Source organism: Colius striatus, chromosome 1 (assembly GCF_028858725.1).
Source record: "Colius striatus isolate bColStr4 chromosome 1, bColStr4.1.hap1, whole genome shotgun sequence".
Taxonomy (NCBI): domain Eukaryota; kingdom Metazoa; phylum Chordata; class Aves; order Coliiformes; family Coliidae; genus Colius; species Colius striatus.
Genome location: NC_084759.1, coordinates 26,027,994 through 26,046,903, shown reverse-complemented (window position 1 = coordinate 26,046,903; position 18,910 = coordinate 26,027,994). Strand labels below are relative to the sequence as shown.

Genomic DNA, 18,910 nt, shown 5'->3' with positions numbered 1-18,910 from the left:
CACACAAAGAATGCAAGATGGCTGCAGAAGAGTAGGCCAGTGTAGTTCCACAGGGATTGGTTCTGGGGCCAGTCTTGTTCAACATCTTCATCAACAACCTGGATGAGGGCACAGAGTGTACCCTCAGCAAGTTGGCTGACAACACCAAACTGGGAGGACTGGCTGATTCCCCAGAAGGCTGTGCTGCCATTCAGCGGGATATCGACCAGCTTGAGAGTTGGGCAGAGAGGAACCTCATGAGGTTCAACAAGGACAAGTGCAGAGTTCTGCATCTGGGAAGGAACAACCCCATGCACCAGTACAGGCTGGGAATTGATCTGCTGGAGAGCAGCTCTGCAGAGAGACACTTGCATGTCCTGGTTAATAATAAACTAAACATGAGCCAACAATGTGGCCAAGAAGGACAATGGTATCCTGGGATGCATCAAGAAGTGTGGTCAGCAGGTTGGAGGAAGGTTCTGCTGACCCTCTGCCCTGGTGAGGCCTCATCTGCAGTCCTGTGTCCAGTTCTGGGCTCGTCAATTCAAGAGGACAGAGAATTTCTGGAGAATGTCCAGTGCAGGGCCACCAAGATGATCAGGGTACTTGAAGAAAGGCTGCAGGAACTGGGGCTGTTTAGTCTGGAGGAGACTGAGGGGAGATCTCATTAACATTTACAAATATCTAAATGGTGGATGAAAGGAGGTTGGGGTGTTGCTTTTTTTTTCTGTTTTATCTAATGACAGGACAAGGGGTAATAGAAAGAAGCTGGAACACAAAAAGTTCCATTTAAATTTAAGGTAAAACTATTTTACTGTTCAGGTGAGGAAGCCCTGGCACAGGCTGCCCAGGGAGCGTGTGGAGTCTCTTTCTCTGGAGGTTTTCCAATCCACCTGACCATGTTCCTGTGTGACCTGATCAAGAGGAACTGCTTTAGTAGGAGTGTTGGACTTGGTGATCTCTAGAGGTCCCTTCAAAACCCCACCATTCTGTGATTCCATGATAAGCTGGTTGCACTTCCATCATTTGCCTTACTCTGTATTATTTTTCCATTGGATATTTCTGTTTGCTTTGTTTTAGTTTGAGGTTGATTAAATTAAGTTTCGTTTTCTTCCCCAAGCTGAGTAGCTTGGTCTGTTATGTCCAGAACCATAAGAAGAAATTGAGCCCTCTCTGTCCTTCGGGAGTTCCAGGGTCTGTTGTACTTAAGTCTAATTGTGATCTTTTCTCCCTGGATGGGCCTAAACCACAACAACCATCTCTATGAAAAACAAAGGAAAAGCTGAGACTCTAACTTTAAAACAACCCAATAATGCAATCAGATTCTTTTAAGATAGAATTTGGGATCCACAAGAGGTCTGGGAGTTTTGCAATAGGTGATGCCTTACCTTCTAATGTGCTTATAGTTACAATGGGGCTCATAAGCTCAAGACCCTCATTCCCATCGGAATTCACAGCACGAGCTGCACACTGGACACGAGAACCGGCTTGAAAGTAAATGGAGTCGAGCGTTATCATCTTGGAGGAAGTGAAGAAGGTATCAAAGTCAACCTCCTTCATGGGGCTAGTCACACCATCAGGACCAGTGGGTGCACTTACAAGCCACCGGTATTGTGTCAGAGTGTTATTGATGTTCTCACTGGCACATATAGAACCAGTCTTTTCAAAGTCTTCATATTTAGGATTACAAGCCTGCAGGAAAAAAAAATGGAAGATGTATTAACGATTTCATTGCTTCATGGCAAAGGAATTTTGATTTATCAAGAGTCACACAATTCAGCAATATGGAACTGAGAACCTCAGTAAATCTCTTAAGAGATCACTTTATTTTGACATGGATGCTTTTAGCACTACTAAGAAGACCGGTCAAATTATGCTTATTGAAATAAAAATATTATTTTAAATTATGGTTTATTGATGAAAACCTGACATAATTATGAAGGCACCAACTGCACTCCCACATACTACTTTAACTTGAATCTAATGCTTTCATCTAATGTTGTAGTACTTCAACAAAAACCACTCATTTTTTCAGTCTGTGGCACTCACTGGAAACAATGGCTTGTCTGTTATCACCAGTGATTTTAATTTTGCAAATTAAGGCAAGATAATGTAGGAAATCACAGAATCATAGAATGGTAGGGATTGGAAGGGACCTTTAGAGATCATCTAGTCCAATCCCCCTGCAGAAGCAGGTTCACTTAGATCATGTCGCATAGGAACATGTCCAGGTGGGTCTTGAAGACCTTCAAGGAAGGAGACTCCACAACCCCTCTGGGCAGCCTGTGCCAGGGCTCCCTCACCTGAACGGTGAAATAGTTTTTTCTTATGTTTAAGTGGAACTTTTTGTGATCCAGCTTCATCCCATTACACCTTGTCCTGTTGCTAACTACAATAGAAAAAAGGGATGCCCCAACCTCCTGACACCCACCATTTAGATATTTATAAATGTTAATAAGATCTCCCCTCAGTCTCCTCTTCTCCAGACTAAATAGCCCCAGTTCCCACAGCCTTTCCTCGTAGGAAAGATATTCCAGTCCCCTGATCATCTTGGTGGCCCTGCACTGGACTCTTTCCTGAAGTTCTCTGTCCCTTTTGAGCTGAGGAGCCCAGAACTGGACACAGGACTCCAGATGAGGCCTCACCAGGGCAGAGTAGAGGGGGAGAAGAACCTCCCTTGATCTGCTGGCCACACTCTTCTTGATGCATCCCAGGATGCCATTGGCCTTCTTGGACATAAGGGCACATAAAATCATGCAATCGTCAACACAGTGTGAGTATCAAACTGTTCTTAGTGATGAACAAGAGAAACATATTTCCATGCCTTTTGTCCTTGTGAAAACTGATTCATATTGCAGACAGATTTGATTAGCTCTTAGGACAGTTTTAGCTGGAACTCATGTGTGACTCAACAACAATATGGATTGACACTGAGTACCTAAAATCACAGAATGGTTGGAGTTGGAAGGAGCCTCTAGAGATCATCCAGTCCAACCTCCCTGCAGAAGCAGGTTCCCCTTCATTAGGTCTCACAGGAATAGGTACAGGTGGGTTTGGAAACCTCCAGAGAAGCAGACTCCACACCTGCTCTGGGCAGCCTGTGACACTGAACAAAATCCATATACTGTTTGTTCCATCTTTCCACAAAGATACTCACTGTGATACAGATGACAGGATAGCCAGCTACGGGACTGGTTTTGTCTTTGGCTCTAGAAGTATCATCATATATCAAAAGGGATGCAACTTGTGGGACAGAGGGAAAGGTGACATCTGCCATGCTGTTCATTTCTTCAATGTAAACAATGGCCTTGGCTGTCTGACAATGAAAAGCCAGAAATACTTAAATAAACAAACAGATTCAAGCTGGACCTTGAACAGAATATGTCTAGCCTTAGAAACATTATCCCATAGTAATTTTTAAAACCTCCATGGAATGACCTATTGAGAAAGAGTTGAGGCACTGGACAGTATATTGCAGACTACAAAAGCAAGAACTGAAATTATTTTTTTTTCTTTTCAGAACACTCAAGACACCAGATCCTTTAACTCTGTGTCCCAGCATTCTTGAATCACTTCTGTATTCTGTGCACTGTATGCTTTAACACTTGGTGGAAAACAGGGTGTTTGTCATTAGCAGAGACTGTGTCTCTGCTGTCTGGCTACCTGAATTCAGACCACATATGGTGTGATGAACAACTGATGAAGTGGACAAAGAGTCTTAAGAATATTTTCTGCAAAATCAGATGAAGATACTGTTTGAATTAAAAGTATGCACGACACAATGCTAAATAACAAGAATGTGTGGCTGTTTCATCTAACAAGAATAATATTAATGTGATTTTGATATTAGAAGCTATACTTCACTTGATTGCTCTTTTTACAGCATAGAGGTTATATTGTGTTAACAGACAGTGCTTCCAAGAGGACATCAGTTTTTACGACTGGTTCTACAAGGAGAATGTGTCTGGAATGATATCATAAAGACTGTCTCTCATTGTCTCTACAACCCCATGAATCTTATTGCTTTGGCAACAAACAGTTTTGGGTAGATGCTACTATCTCAGCTGTGATGATTCTCTTTGTCTTTTAAGATACAAGCCAAGATGGCATGTATAAAGCCTAAAAAAAGAGTAAAGATATGAGTCAGAAAGCAAGAAGCTCCATTTAAAAGATTTTGTTTTGAGGACTTTTCATGAGTTTGTTACCTGTATTTCTGCCACCATGTTCTCATCAGGCTTCAGGTGAACAGTGAAGGCTTCTCTCATCTCCCTCACTCCATCAAAGAGGACTTCAATCTCCACCAAGTGCTGTGTTTCACCCTCCTTAAACTCAATTTCTAAAAACATAATGAGACACTTGCTAATAAATCCGTTCTGTAATTCTAAGCTGTAATTCTATGCCCAGCCATGAGAGATGGTAGTTAATAATCACTTTTCAGACTACAGATATTGATATATTTAGTTTAACCCATTTGATGCTAAAAGTAATAATATTGAACAGGAGTGGACATGTGGAAATCATTGAAAATGAGGCATTATCATCATCAAAAGAGACTTGCAAAGACCGAGTTTTAGTCCACTAGAACTTAATGTTTTGAAAATGATCTAGGACTAATTATTATATAAATGTTGGTAACATATGTGACCATAAGACTGAAGAACTCAAAGTAAAAAGTATCGTCAGGTTGTAATCAAACAAAATGTGATTTAATATAATGATATGTACCAAAACCAAGGCTCAAAGCCAGAGTTATGCAAAAGAAAACCTCTCTGCAGAGAGAGACCTGGGAGTCATAGCTGACAATAAACTAAACATGAGCCAGCAATGTGCCCTTGTGGCCAAGAAGGCCAATGGCATCCTGGGATGCGTCAAGAAGAGTGTGGCCAGCAGGTCAAGGGAGGTTCTTCTCCTCTACTCTGCCCTGGTGAGGCCTCATCTGGAGTCCTGTGTTCAGTTCTGGGCTCTTCAGCTCAAGAGGGACAGAGAACTTCAGGAAAGAGTCCAGCACAGGGCCATCAAGATGATCAGGGGAGTGGAGCATCTTTCATATGAGGAAAGGCTGCGGGAACTGCGGCTGTTTAGTCTGGAGAACAGAAGACTGAGGAGGGATCTTATTAATATTTACAAATATCTAAATAATAGGTATTAGGAGGTTGGAGCATCCCTTTTTTTGATGGTATCTGACAACAAGACAAAAGGTAATGGGATGAAGCTGGAACACAAAAAGTTCCATTTAAACATAAGAAAAAACTATTTCAATGTTCAGGTGAGGGAGCCCTGGCACAGGCTGCCCAAGGAGGTTGTGGAGTCTCCTTCCTTGGAGGTCTTCAAGACCTGCCTGGACATGTTCCTACGTGACCTGTCCTAGTTGGACCTGCTTCTGCAGGGGGGTTGGACTAGATGATCTCTAAAGGTCCCTTCCAACCCTACCATTCTATGATTGTCTCTGAAATAACTATGGAAGTCATGGCAGAGAAAAGTGCAATCTTAGCTGACTGTGTTGGCTTTGCATGACATGGTTTTGATAGTGGGGTTGTTAGAAGGGAGGCTTATGCCAGAAGATGCCAGAAGCTTCCCACATGACTGATAGAGCCAGTGCCAATCAACTCCAAGATGAACCTCCAGCTGAGTCCATCAGCAATAACGATAGTACCTCTGCGATAACATAGTTAAGAAAGGGAAAAAATTGCTCTGCAACAGCAGCCAGAAGAGAGGAGTGAGAAAATGTGACAGCTAGAGCTCTGCCAATATAAATCACAGAATCACAGAATCTTAAGTGTTGGAAGGGACTTCAAAAGATCATCAGTCCCAATCTCCCTGCCAGAGCAGGACTACCTAGAGTAGGTCACACAGGAACTTGTCCAGTTGGATTTTGAATGTTCCCAGAGAAGGAAACTCTACAACCCATTGAATGTCAGAGGAGAAAGAGGGGGAGGAGAAAATTAAGTACTGGAGCAGAGTCTTCCCTGCAACCCATGGTGAAACAGGTTTAGAGGAAAAAATAAATCAGTGCTACAAACTCTTCAGTCATTCACTAAAGCCTGTGGGTGGGCTACTAATGGAAAGAAGTTTATCAGCAAAGAAATTTCTCATTCTGCTGCACAACTTCTCTCCCCATTCATTACTAGTGAGGAGCAGTGAATTGCAGAGATATGGAGAGAATGCTGAATTATTATGAAAGTAGAAAAACAAATGGAAGTAGACATTAATTCCTACACAGAGCAAAATCTATTAGCCTAATGAATCGCTTGAGAAACAATTGCGCAACTGTAGCCCATAAGTAGATACTTCTGCAGAGTAATGGTATTAAGCTTTTAAAATATTACTAAAGTGGCACTCACACATTTCTTCTACGGATATTTGAGCTGTGGATGTTTTCACAGGAGTCACAATAGTTTTGTAAATATCTTCAAAGATATCTAGCACTGCAAGAACAATTTGGCTGTTGCATACCACATGGGATCATGTTCATGTTGAATTTGAACAGGAAAAGGTAGTAATGGATGTGGTTGCAAAGTATCGCAATTATAAAGTTATTTCAGTTTTGAAACATTATGTTTCAGTTATGAATAAAAACAAGTAGAAAGATGTGATAAACATCTGAATGATCCTACCTTCTGATATAGGGTGATAGTCTTCTCCAGAAGCTGCAGATCCATCCTTTGTATGAACTCTTACGACAGAAACCTTGGAAGTGTCTCCCAGACGAAGCACTGGGATTTTTACAACTGCTACTTGCCTTGAGTCCTTTGGTTCACTCACACTAAATTTTGTCTCACCAAACTTAATGATAGCCTCTGCAATTGGAAGAAAAATTGTTTCAGAGCACACAAATAAGCTTCCAAAAGCCAATAACAACAAAATAATTTCTTACTGTCTGCATCATCCCGAATCTTTATCAGAGTCTCATTTTGTTTGCCAATAGAGGCACCAAAGGAAGAATCACTTCTTGGAGTGCCAAGAACCAAGCGTAGTTCTTCCTCTTCTTCATGGAAAGTATCATCCGTAAGCACCAGTGTGCAAGGCTTCTCAGTTTCACCTGAAATAATTCTGAAGGTAATATCATGCAAAACTTAGGTGTTCTGTGCTGTGCTGTATTACAGCACTTCTCTCCAAGCTCAGAGAACCACAAGGTGCTTCTGCTGGCAAAGGCATCTACCTTGACAACATTTAAATTAATGAATAAAGGCAGTAGTGAAAGTAGAATTAGTAATCATTACCTTTCTATGGAAACTCATTAAAGTGGAATCCCTCATTTGTGGCTTTCTCTAAGACAAACTTCTATTTGGTAAATCCACTTCAAATCTATTGTTCCTTTTGTTTTATCTTAGAATAAAAGATTTCTCCTCAGTGACATCTCCTATGGTGTGCATTTACTTTCACTAATCCTAATGGTAGTTTTGCCCTGTAGTTTTTTATTTCAACTCCCTTTTGATTGGACACTCTCCAACTGTGTAACCCTTCAATTCTATTATTCCATTTGATTTTCATATCTTTTAAAGTCCTGCTGATTCCAAGTGACAATGAATATTACCTTAAAAATGCTCTGGAGTTGCAAAATATTTGATTTGAGAACTCACAAATCAATATGTCTAGACTTATTAAATGTTCAAAGACTCTGGCTCTCAGTGTCAGTGGATTGTGTTACACTGAATTTGCTTTTGCTATTAAAAACATCCTGAGGCTGAACCTACATGAAGATATCTCCCTTTGGTTCCCAGTAATTAGCCCTCTTTGTCAGAAATGAAGCAAAACCAGACAACATAGTTTCTGTGCGTTCTGCCATTGTTTTCCCATAGTGGCCTTTTTGGCACTACTCTGTGGGAAGACCCAATTAAATCAAACCAAACCAAACATCAAAAGCAAAGCAAAGCCAAACAAAGCATGGTAAAGACTTCTAGAGTAAGATCAAGAACTTACCAGGTAGGAATGTGATGATGGAACTGTCAGTATTGGGTCGTTCTTCAAAGTCCATCATTACCTGAGCTGAACCTTGCCTTGTATAGCATCTGACAGTGGATGTGTGTTGGATATCCCCACTCCTATATATCATGGCAGAAATCTGTCCATCATTTTCATTGCCTATGTATACAGATTCTTTAAACTGCATCTTAGGCACTGTGCAGAAAAAAACCATGAAAAGCACATGTGAAATATAATTACAAAAGTCATCATATCTTCTCTCCACTATTGCACATTTCATTATGTCATGTTGCACTAGGTATATTACATAAGCAGCTAGAGAGCAAATTACTTAACACGTGCTCTGTAGAAAAAAATATGTATAGATTCACTGGCTTCAGTGTGATTCCTAAGTACAAGTGCTATTTATGAACTCCAGTCATCCATCTCTGTATAAATGTGAAAAGGTAAAAACGTTATTACTCACAGTCAGACACTGAGTCATTAATAAAGATGGTAGCCTTGCTGGGTTCTCCAAGGGCAGCATTCGTAGGCATTCTTAGCACAAGCTCAAACTTCTCAGTTCCTTCCAATACTGGCTGTCCAAGATCATCCAGGATTACCACACGAAACGTCTGCATATTGACACCGGGGGAAAAATCCAAATTCCGACTGATGCCTACATAATCTACTCCAGCTACCAATGGAAAAGAGATTAAAAACATAAAAGTGATAAATAGCATTGCATATAATGAAAAATAAAAATATATATCATTAATCAGTTGATTGTAGGTAAATTTATTTTTTCTTGAATTATAATTTTAAGATTTGACAAATTCTGGCAGTCCTGCAAAGAAAAAATATCTTTTGACCATCAAAGTTAGACTATCCAATTAAAAAAGACAACATTAAGCTATTTTTTTTTTTAACTAGTTAAGGTCAGAAAATAGGGTTCATTCTGTTTTGTTTTAAACTAGCAGTTATTCCACTAAAGCTAATAACACTTGCTTTAAGTGAGAAAAGTAAGCAAAAGGCTTTGAGAGAGACTCTGGAGATGAAGCAAAGTCTTTTGGAAAGAAATTTCATATTATTCTGTAATAAAGACAGAAGTTTTGAGACTAACGTAAAAAGGGAAGGAGAAAAATGACAGTGAGCTGACTGTAAGGAAGAACTGCTGTTCAGAGGAGTAAAACAGAATGAATGGAAACCAAAAGAACAAAATTCTGCTCATACCATGTCAGATGAGGTCTGGCATCCTAACATTAAAGACAGACTGATCTGGGTTTGGCTTGCTTTGATGTTTTGTTTTGTTTTAAGGAAAGTAAGCCAATCCATAACAAGTCAATGAGAAGAACACAAACAACCCAAGACACTGACTAAAACAAGACACTATCTCAAAACCAAAACATTAAAGGTGTGCACGAATGAATGAATGTAGATTCTTACCATAAAGATTTTATTTTCCCAGAAAGAAATACTCAGGATGAGATAAACACACCAGAAAATGTAAAGCAAGTTCAGAAACAAAGTACTAATGTGCTTTTTTCAGACTTAAGAATTTTGTTTTCCATGAGAAATATGACTTTTATCATATGTCATGCATGATACATATATATGACATTGAAATGTTCCTGAAATAATGGTAAAGTGTTACACAATTTTGCCTCACTGAAAATTGAGAAGATAAACTCTACTGTCTAGTTATACTCAGGCATATAAGGAAGATAACTTTTATGCTGTCTCTACATGAATGTCTTAGTTTGAAACATTATGGTTTATGCAAAAAAAAAAAAAAAAATAGAGTACACTATCACTTGACTCTGCAAATTCCCTGGCAAAGCATCAGTGAACTCAATCCTTTAGCTGATCCAGATACTGGATAATAGTTTCTCAATGCCTACAGTAAAAATAAGAGGAGTAAACTGCACTAATAACTCTGTGCCCAGAGTATGGTATTGAGACAGTAATCAACTGTCTTTGCAGGACAGTGTTTGATATGAAAATTTGAAGGCATTTTTCTTGGTGCTTTACTTCACAGTTGCTCCTACATTTGTTGCTTTGAGAGGAATTCTATAACTATGCAATTAGAAGAAAGATCTGCTAAATGAAGAAACACACAAATCTTATATAGTTAAATATATCAATAGACCTATAGAATAGAATCTGTATGAACTGAATGTAGTAGCATTTGTTGTTGAGATAGATTATAAAACTAGAATCAAAACAATAACCCACCTTCTGCAGTTACTGGTTCAGACTTGCGAGACCTCACTGTAACAGAGGCAGCTTTAGAGAGATCAGTTCCAGTCCTCCAGACACGTACCTCAATGTAGCCAGCACTCTCATCAACATAATATTCATCATTTCCGAAGTAGAATGCTGGTTCTGGTGAAAGAGAAATAATGTCCACAAATCTTTCTTTACCTTAGGCTGAAGGTAACAATTGAGCATGAAATCCACATCAGACAATGAACAGCACTTTGTTCTCCTCAGTAAGTGAAAGAAAGCTTTTTTTATAAGGTTTAGATGTTTTTCTAGGTTTTTTTGGCCTATTTTATGACAGCCATTTTTATATCAGCATTGTGTTCTTTCCTCCTACATTTTCAACTTTGTGTGTCAGCAGGTATGAATCTGTGCAAAACCAAATGCATTATCTCTATAAACTTATTTAAGCCACATGCTGTGCACAAGCCAGAAGATTCTTTGCATTTTTCACTGGTGCAAATAGACAAAGGTGAATATAGATAACGAAACCATAACTGAAATGCTCTCATGGATTCCTGTTGCTAAAACTGGACTGGAACGTGACATATAACTGGAGCTGGTCTTGGAAATGTTTTCCAGCTAACCAAATGGGCAAATACTTAATTTTAGTTCCTCTATATCTAACATTTAAAAAGAAAAATCAATCTTTGTTCACATAAACTGAAATGTGAATAGTCTTTTATCTTAAAGTTCCATGGTTTATAAAAGAGAAGAGTAAAAAGCAAAGGAGGTTAACTGTTACCCCACTTAACAGACTTAACGGTTTATTGTAATTTTTTTCCTCTTTTTTATTTTTTAAACTCACAGCAGTTTCACAAAGTATATAGGCTTAAAATACATATCCTGTATGTATATCAGCTATCCTTTTCTATCCCTTCCATTCCCATTTCAAACATGTAAGAGTAAGCACATACACCAGTGTCTCAGTTTCCCCACTGTTCAGCAGGAATCATACCTACTCTCCCCAATGGTTGGCATGTAATTTGAAGACCTACACAGGACTTTTTTGTACTTCATTACAATTTTCTTATGTTGCCTAGTGAGAATTTATTATGATCACTAAATAACCAGGTTACAATATCATAAACATATCATACAGCTTATGGCCACCTCAAATTAAGTTGACATAAATCATTGCAAGTAATCAGTGCTCTATCAGTGGCACTATGAATACTTCTCCTTCATCATGCATAGAAAAAAAGGATAAAAAATTGAAGGAAATTACCAGGAAAGCTTATGGTTCCGTAGAGCTATGCCTGTCACACAGAGAAGGTACAACATACGCTGAGAAGGAGACATAAATCCTTTCCAACGGCAAGTGGAAGTTTGGCACACCATTTCCATGATTCAGTCAAATTTTCTTAAGATTCTATGTCTGTTACAAAACCTTTGACTTCTATTACAATGGAACAAATATTTTGGAAATGAAGAATCTGCTTCAGACTACAACTGAATTCAACAAAGCCAAATGTTGTAAAACTATACTTTTGAAGGTTTTGGAGAGACTTGTAGGATACACAAACAGACAAAATGCTTGCTTTTCTGAAGTACTTGAGGACAATCTGACTGACTACACAGTGTATGGCAAAAACCTCCTCTGTGGCAGATTGTTTATTTTTTTTAATGGAAAACTGAACAATGTAAAATAGGAATTCAATTAAAATTAATAGTAAGTAATATAGTTAAGTAACTACTAAGCCAAAGCCTTACCTGAAAAGTCATCAGTTAATAAGTATTTTAGAATTAAAAGAGTGAAATGGGAAGTTCTGGAGAAAATAATTTTCTCTTTAGCTTTCAAGATTATTCCTGTGTTTCAAAACTGTTTTATTAAAAAACAAAGAAATTCCCTTAATATTCCATATCAGTGAAATAAATGCAGCTGACTCTCTAGTTATCTGCTAAACCTAAAATCAAGAGTTGTAACGACTTGACAGAACTGAATGCATTTACTAAAATACAGTGCCGATTCATAGACCTGCTTGAGCATTATCAAGGTCATCAGCCTTTGGAGGATGAAAGACAAACTTGGCAAATGTCTAACTGATAGATAAAAAGGCTTACAGTCGCAATTAAAACTTTTTATTCAACATTATATATATATTTAAATCAGTGTGTGTCTGTGCACAGACACGTATCAGTCTTACATTATTTGTCTACACAGACTGGGTTGTCAGTATTTGCATTTACTTTTGGGACCGTGAATCTCTTATCTGGACCATTTATAACAGGTTAATAGCATTCACTCTCTGGACCTTTTGTGTAACTATTAATTTTGATGAAAACTCTATTTATGAGGATACTGCAGAATCTGATTTTAGATCTGCAAAGAAATGTATCATTTCAGACATAAAGTGATCTTGTAAAATTCTCAAGATGGACAAAGACTCATCCAGCCTCTACAGGTTAAATATACAGAATACCTACTAAGACCAAATAGTTATGAATGTGACAACAGCTAGATAAAGGCAGTTAAAAATATTTTCAAATCTAATATCTGTAATTTCTTAAGTAGGTTTTCTTAAAGTTTAGTACACTTTCCCAAGTCTAATCTTGTTCTTATAATTCTGTGCTTTCTATTGATGTCCTGGTAGCTCCGGAATTTGAACTGGACTCAGCTGTACCTCATTTTAAGCACTTATGTGAGAGGTACTTATATTCACAGCCTGCATGCTCTCACTTTGCATTGATGAAGATAGGCCATTCTAATTCATTTCCCAGCATAACGAGCACACAGAAGGAAAGATGGAATGGCTCAGTCACTGCAGTGAGAAAAATCTGAGGAGATGTGGAAGCATTCCCTTCTACTCATTAAGTACACGTGGAACTTGGGCGATCTACCCTAAACTAGATGGCAGATATAAAAGAAAACGGTGGTTCTTCTTGTACTGTTATCCTAATGCTTGCTTTACTGCTGCTGAAGAAGAATCCTCACACACTATTCCTACAATCACAGCCTAACATAAAAATGCCTAAACTCTCAGTTAGTTCACCTTATATTCCTGAGGGAGTTTTTCACACTTTCCGAGGCATGTATCGTCAATGAAAGACATTCTGCATGGTTACCCATCCTAGGAAACAAATCCTTACAAATGTTTTGTAAGTTCATTTCCTGTAAGTTGTGTTAGTAGCTCCCCGGGGGAAGTAGCAAAGCCAACCTACTAACAGGGAAAGCTTTGTCTTTCTCAGGTCATGGCAGGAAAACACTTCGCTCAATGACTGCGGGCTCACTTACAGCAGATCTTTAATCTAGTAATCACTCTGAAGAGAGACCACTGCAAATTTAATGGTTCCTCTTACAGAAATAAGAGGAAGGTTTTTTTTTGTTCAGACCCAGAGATTTTGTTGGCATTAAGTTACAATAATCAGAGGAGAAAGGTTAGGAGCTTTAGTCCCAGGTTTCTTGGCACAGAAATGAAATCTTTGTCTTGCCTTTGTACTTAAACAGTCAGGAGTGTATATCAACTACAGCACTAGTCAATCATCAAGCAGGAAAACAAACACACTTCTCACGCTCTTAGGAATAGGTCTATCTTTGAACGTACATCAGAAAATCAATGCCATGGCACAAAAACTTTTATTTCCAAGGAGGCTTTGGTTTTTAAAATTATATCCTTACAATCTGCTTGAGGGGGACATGGCAAAAGAGTAGGTTGCTTGTAAGACATATAAAGTTCCACAATCAGTTTGGTCTGCCAGTGCAAATAATACTTAAAGCGGTATAGTTAGGCCAAATAAAAAAGAACAAACACTTCTGTGATGACATCTTGATAAACCTTAACATTAAATTGATTTTCAGTGATATATGGTTCCAGTGAGCGATGTATCTATATGTGCATATACATACACATGTATATAATATACATATATACACACACATATAGAATGAACATATCTACATATAGGTACATATACATATGTGTGTGTATACACACACATACATGTCTATAATGAATGCTCAGGAGGAGAGAAATTATAGGAAATAATAGAAAAATAATAGGAATAATGCCACTCTGACATATGTAGGTATTAGAGCAGTGATTATAACTGAATGCATGGTTGATCTTTTCTAGCGGTGTTATTTATTCCTAAAAGCTTTTGCCTTCTTCTTGCCATGCAGACTACAAACAAGGCTACAATGTGAACATTATGAGTTGCCAGAGCTAGTTTTGGCAACAGAGGAGGTGCATAACAGTGCTTTGTAAGCCCATTAGCCTGTTCCAGAACAGCCTTGACATACTAGCACAATGCTGAGTCCAAAGTAATCATTCCTGATGGTTGATACAGCTAATTAGCTTAGGCAAAATAACAGACAAACATGTCCAGATTTCTTCTGGACCTGATCTGTCTCATACTCAGGCAATGTGTATGTCCCTACACAATGATTACTTGCATTTCAATATTGTGGCAAGGCATTATATTGAGTGAGCTGCTGAGGCTACAACACAAGAAACTCCACTCCTCCAAATGTGGAGTGAATTGTAGGTAGACCAGTTAAGAACAAGAGTTCCATTAAATTTGTGCGGGAATGGGCATTTACTGTTTAAAAGCAGTAAAGGTCATCTTCTGCAATATCATATACGCATGTTAATGGGAGCAAAAGAAAAGCTCAGAAAAACTGTCCATTACAAAAAGTTTATATTATGACATTATAAAAGATAACTTTAACATCTAAAAGTAGGTAGCACCATTTGACAGATATTTACACATATTTGAAGCTATGCAAGCAACTGAGCTTGGATTTAGCACAATGAATTTAATTTGCCAAGTCATTTATTTTTGCTGAATGCTGTAGAAGCAGGGGTCAAGATTACAGTCAGAGCTCAGTTCTGGAGCACGTATCTATTGTGCAAATGCCAATAGCTTTTTATTTGATGTGGTCAAAACAGATTACTTTTCAAATTCATATGTTGTAATTTTAACAGCTTTCATCTTAGCACTGTTGTCATAACTTTTGCAACTGAAAAGTAAATTCACCTCTGAATTAAAATTACTAGTTGCAGCCAAGTTGCCACACATATTATTTCAAGCAAATAATGTCTGCATTTCTATTTGTCTCAAGAGCTCATTTCTGTCTAGTAATGTACAATGATTTTTTTAGAGGATACTGCAAACATTATAACATGTAAAAGGACAGACTTAAATTAATTAAACCTTCACCAAACCTAGTTCTATTTTGTAAGAAAAAAAACCACTTTTTTTTTAATCTGCAAAGGCAATGCCATACATTGCTGACTTATTCTCATTTTATGCAACTTAACCCTGTAATTTCAGCAGAGTAGCACAATGTGAATCAAGATCAATAACTACTATGAAAAACATTATACATGATTCACTTTTAATTAATGACACATAAATTCAGAATAGACCTTTACATTTTAAATCACCCTTTATGTTGAACTGCAGCCAGTTTCTCTACACACCGTACCATCACAAGCAGCACCTGCCTAGCAGGCCTGTAATCTAACCTCTCTGATACATGAACAAATAAAACTTGAATGTAACCAACGTAGCACAGTAAAGCAAGTAGACCTAACTAGCAAGACTGTACTAACTGCAGGATTGAGGATGGCAGTAAGATGGCTACAGTGATGCTTCATCTCTAGTCACCTACTCTTCTTTCCTTCTTGTCAGTCCCAACCCTGCTCCAAGGACAGCCTGCATTCTACTTTGCAGCAGAAAAACCGAGCTAATTCTGATTTTGCTTAATGTCAGGTTGCAATTCATAACGGTTCAGTAATAACTAGGTAAGCTACAGAGTATGCCTAAACCATGGAGAGTAAAGGGATGAGTGTACGAAGACATGCTGTAGCTCAACTCATTATAGATCTGTGCCTTTAAACTAAGATGAATTTTTCAATGATCAGTTAACTATTAGCTGTGAGACAGTAATGAGCAGTCTGAAGTTGTTTCCAGCTATAACTGTCATTTCAGGAGAAAGGCTGACCTGTGAGGTTGACTATTGTAAGTCACCTTAATTTCCTTTTGTTGGTTTGCTGAGACACATTGTTACCTTTCCAAAATTCCAAATTTTTATATATATATATATTCAAACTAACATATATGTGAAAATATTTATAAGTAGTGTTATTATGATCCTTGCATGCACCCTCAGGATATAACCTACAGACCCTGATATCACTAGAACTATCACAGGTGTCAGAGGAGCTTCTCCTGTGTTCACAGTCTGAGGTCTGGACCAAAAGGTTTTTCCTGCTACAAACACATCAAGCTCCAATCACTTGCCCAAACTCTTTCATAATCCAGATAATTGTCTCGTTTACCAATGTAAATAAAAATATCCAGATTAAATGCTGAAGAAACAAACTCTTTGGAATTCGGGGACACACCCAAATGCGATGGTATTGCCAGCAGCAAACATCTGACTTTCACATACCTTTCTCTTAATGGGTAGACCTCCCACAGAGCATGAAATCAACTCAGAACCCTCTACATGTTCTATTTTTAAAGAGAATTAGATTATTTTTATGTAAGAGGCCCAGGAAATAGCATCAATAACAAATTCTCAATGAACTGATGAAACCGAGGCAGGCAGATAAATGGGAAGGCTTGGTAGCAGTGTTTAAATATACCACACAGAAGGCACCTCACAAAGAGACCAATCATGAAGGAGCTTAGAATCGGTGATTCATATGTGAGATAACAAATGAAGACTCCTACAAGTTGAAATGGTAGAAGAAGCTGAGAAGCATTTCAGAAATCAGGCTACATAGCATGCAGCCAGTTCTAAGTATGTTCTTCATCTTTTAATTAATTAGTTTACTACTGGGCCTGAGATTTCCAGTCATTGGCAAGTAGTATTAAAAAAAATACTTGTTTATCATTCAAAAGCCTTACAAGTATTTTTTTTGCTTGGTAATGATAGCTGATAGGAAGATGGTGAGGAAATTGTGGAGAATCAATAGTAAATACAGAAGTAAATACAGAAATCCTGGAGCTTCAGGAAAGAAATGCATGATGAAAATGAGTGAGTTACTTATGCAATGAAAGCCATTAGACCTTGAGAAAAAGGATATAACAATATTCGAAAGGTTAAAATAAATCCAAATTGTGCATTTTATGAGACTAGTTTTTCACAGAATTACAAAATGGTATGTGTCAGAAGAGATCTTTAAAGATATCTAGTACAATCCCCTTGCCATGGACAGGGACATCTTTCACTAGACCAGGTTGCTCAAAGCCCCATCCAACCTGACCTTGAACACATCGAGTAAGTAGGCATTCATAGATTCTCTGGGCAACCTGTTCCAGTATGTTACCACTCTCATCCTAAAAGATTTGTTCTGTCACTACAGGCACTAATAAAAAGCCTCTCTTCATTTTTCTGCATTATCATATTGTCAGTCAGTTTACTCAGTTGGAAAATCCCTTATCATGTGGATGATATGAGTGTTCTGTTGAGCGGTATAAAGAAAATGGTAAGCAAACCTCTGACATAAACCTGAGTCCTTTGCTTTCTCTGCCTTGACACAGAAATGCAAAGAAGAAGTTTGAATGGCTGCTTGCCCATCTAACGTGAATGAAGTGGACAAATGTATTTAATGTACTTCCTGCTGTGAACAGCAAGAGACTTCAACAATTCCACTAAGGCTATATGACTGTTTATCAGTCTGGCTGTAGGTGCTTTCATGGCAACGCTAAATACAGTAGCATGGAACTAAAATCACATGGGAAGACAGTCAATGACAAAAAACTTAAAGCAACCAAAATAATTGCAAACATTCTCCTCTTAACTGCAAACTTTCAGCTCTGCATTCCTCTCTTCTGGTTTCCAGATGTGATGACAAATCAAGAGTTTAAATTTTGCCAACAACACAGTACAGAGTAAGTAAAAAAGAGTTGAAATCAGCAGCCTGGGATTCAAAACATTTGACTGTGAGAAAGCAGAGCCTTAACTGCAAGCCTTATTGCAAGGGCTAAAGCCTTTTATATCAGACTTGTTGCACACAACAGAACAGCACTGTTAGTGTTGGAACCAAAGCACAGACTCCATGTATGTGAAATGTTTTCCAAGTCACAGCTTCAGCTGGAAAAATAAGGGTACATACAAGCAGATCTTTCTTAGTTGCTAAGTGCCTGGGGATTAAGGCATTTCCATGGAAGACTGGGGTCTTAGATGAAACTCCAGGACTCCTCTCTCTAAGAGGAATGAAAAGTGAACAGCAACCTTACCTTCCTTTTCCTAGATGCACAATATTGATCTAGTATGTAAAGCACCTCCTCCAAATGAGCTTTATGCTGAACTCTGTGCTCTCCCTGCAGCATAGGTATGTCCTGAGACAATCAACTGACCTCAAATTTTTCAGGGATTTCTGTTCACACTCCAAATCATTGAGATGCATGAAGACAAACAGTTCAGCGCATCAGTTCTGGCTAGATTTGGTAACACAAGTTCTCATTTGTATGGAAAATGGTTGAGGTTTATTTTGAAGATTTAAATACTTATTGAAACACGCCAGCTAGATGACTACATTTCAGCTAGATTATTTTAGCTATTTCTTTAGACATTATAGCTATTTTATGAAGCAGGAATAGTTATGTATCTCTTTGTTGTTTAATGACATTTCAGAGTAGGAGCTATTTTAACACAGAATTAGTAAAAAGATAAAATCATTCCTTCTTGCCCAGTAGTGCTTATGACTTTGGGCTAAATGGCAAATGAAATTTCTAAGGATAGGATTTATATCTACTGACAGAAATCAATGTATTCAGATGCAGCAGATACCCACAGTGGGTGATCTCAATA

General features: G+C 38.1%; 1 protein-coding gene across 1 annotated transcript in view; it reads right to left on the bottom strand.

The window, feature by feature from the left end:
* FREM2 (FRAS1 related extracellular matrix 2) overlaps window positions 1–18,910 on the bottom strand; it is a 128,670-nt gene that overhangs the window by 26,031 nt on the left and 83,729 nt on the right. Inside the window, exons 7-14 of the mRNA XM_061994040.1 lie at window positions 10,117–10,266; window positions 8,369–8,578; window positions 7,900–8,097; window positions 6,854–7,018; window positions 6,594–6,776; window positions 4,185–4,315; window positions 3,137–3,295; window positions 1,368–1,671 (exon numbers count right to left, since the gene is read on the bottom strand). Of these exons, the coding sequence (XP_061850024.1) occupies window positions 1,368–1,671; window positions 3,137–3,295; window positions 4,185–4,315; window positions 6,594–6,776; window positions 6,854–7,018; window positions 7,900–8,097; window positions 8,369–8,578; window positions 10,117–10,266 (1,500 nt within the window). The remainder of the gene's footprint in view (window positions 1–1,367; window positions 1,672–3,136; window positions 3,296–4,184; window positions 4,316–6,593; window positions 6,777–6,853; window positions 7,019–7,899; window positions 8,098–8,368; window positions 8,579–10,116; window positions 10,267–18,910) is intronic.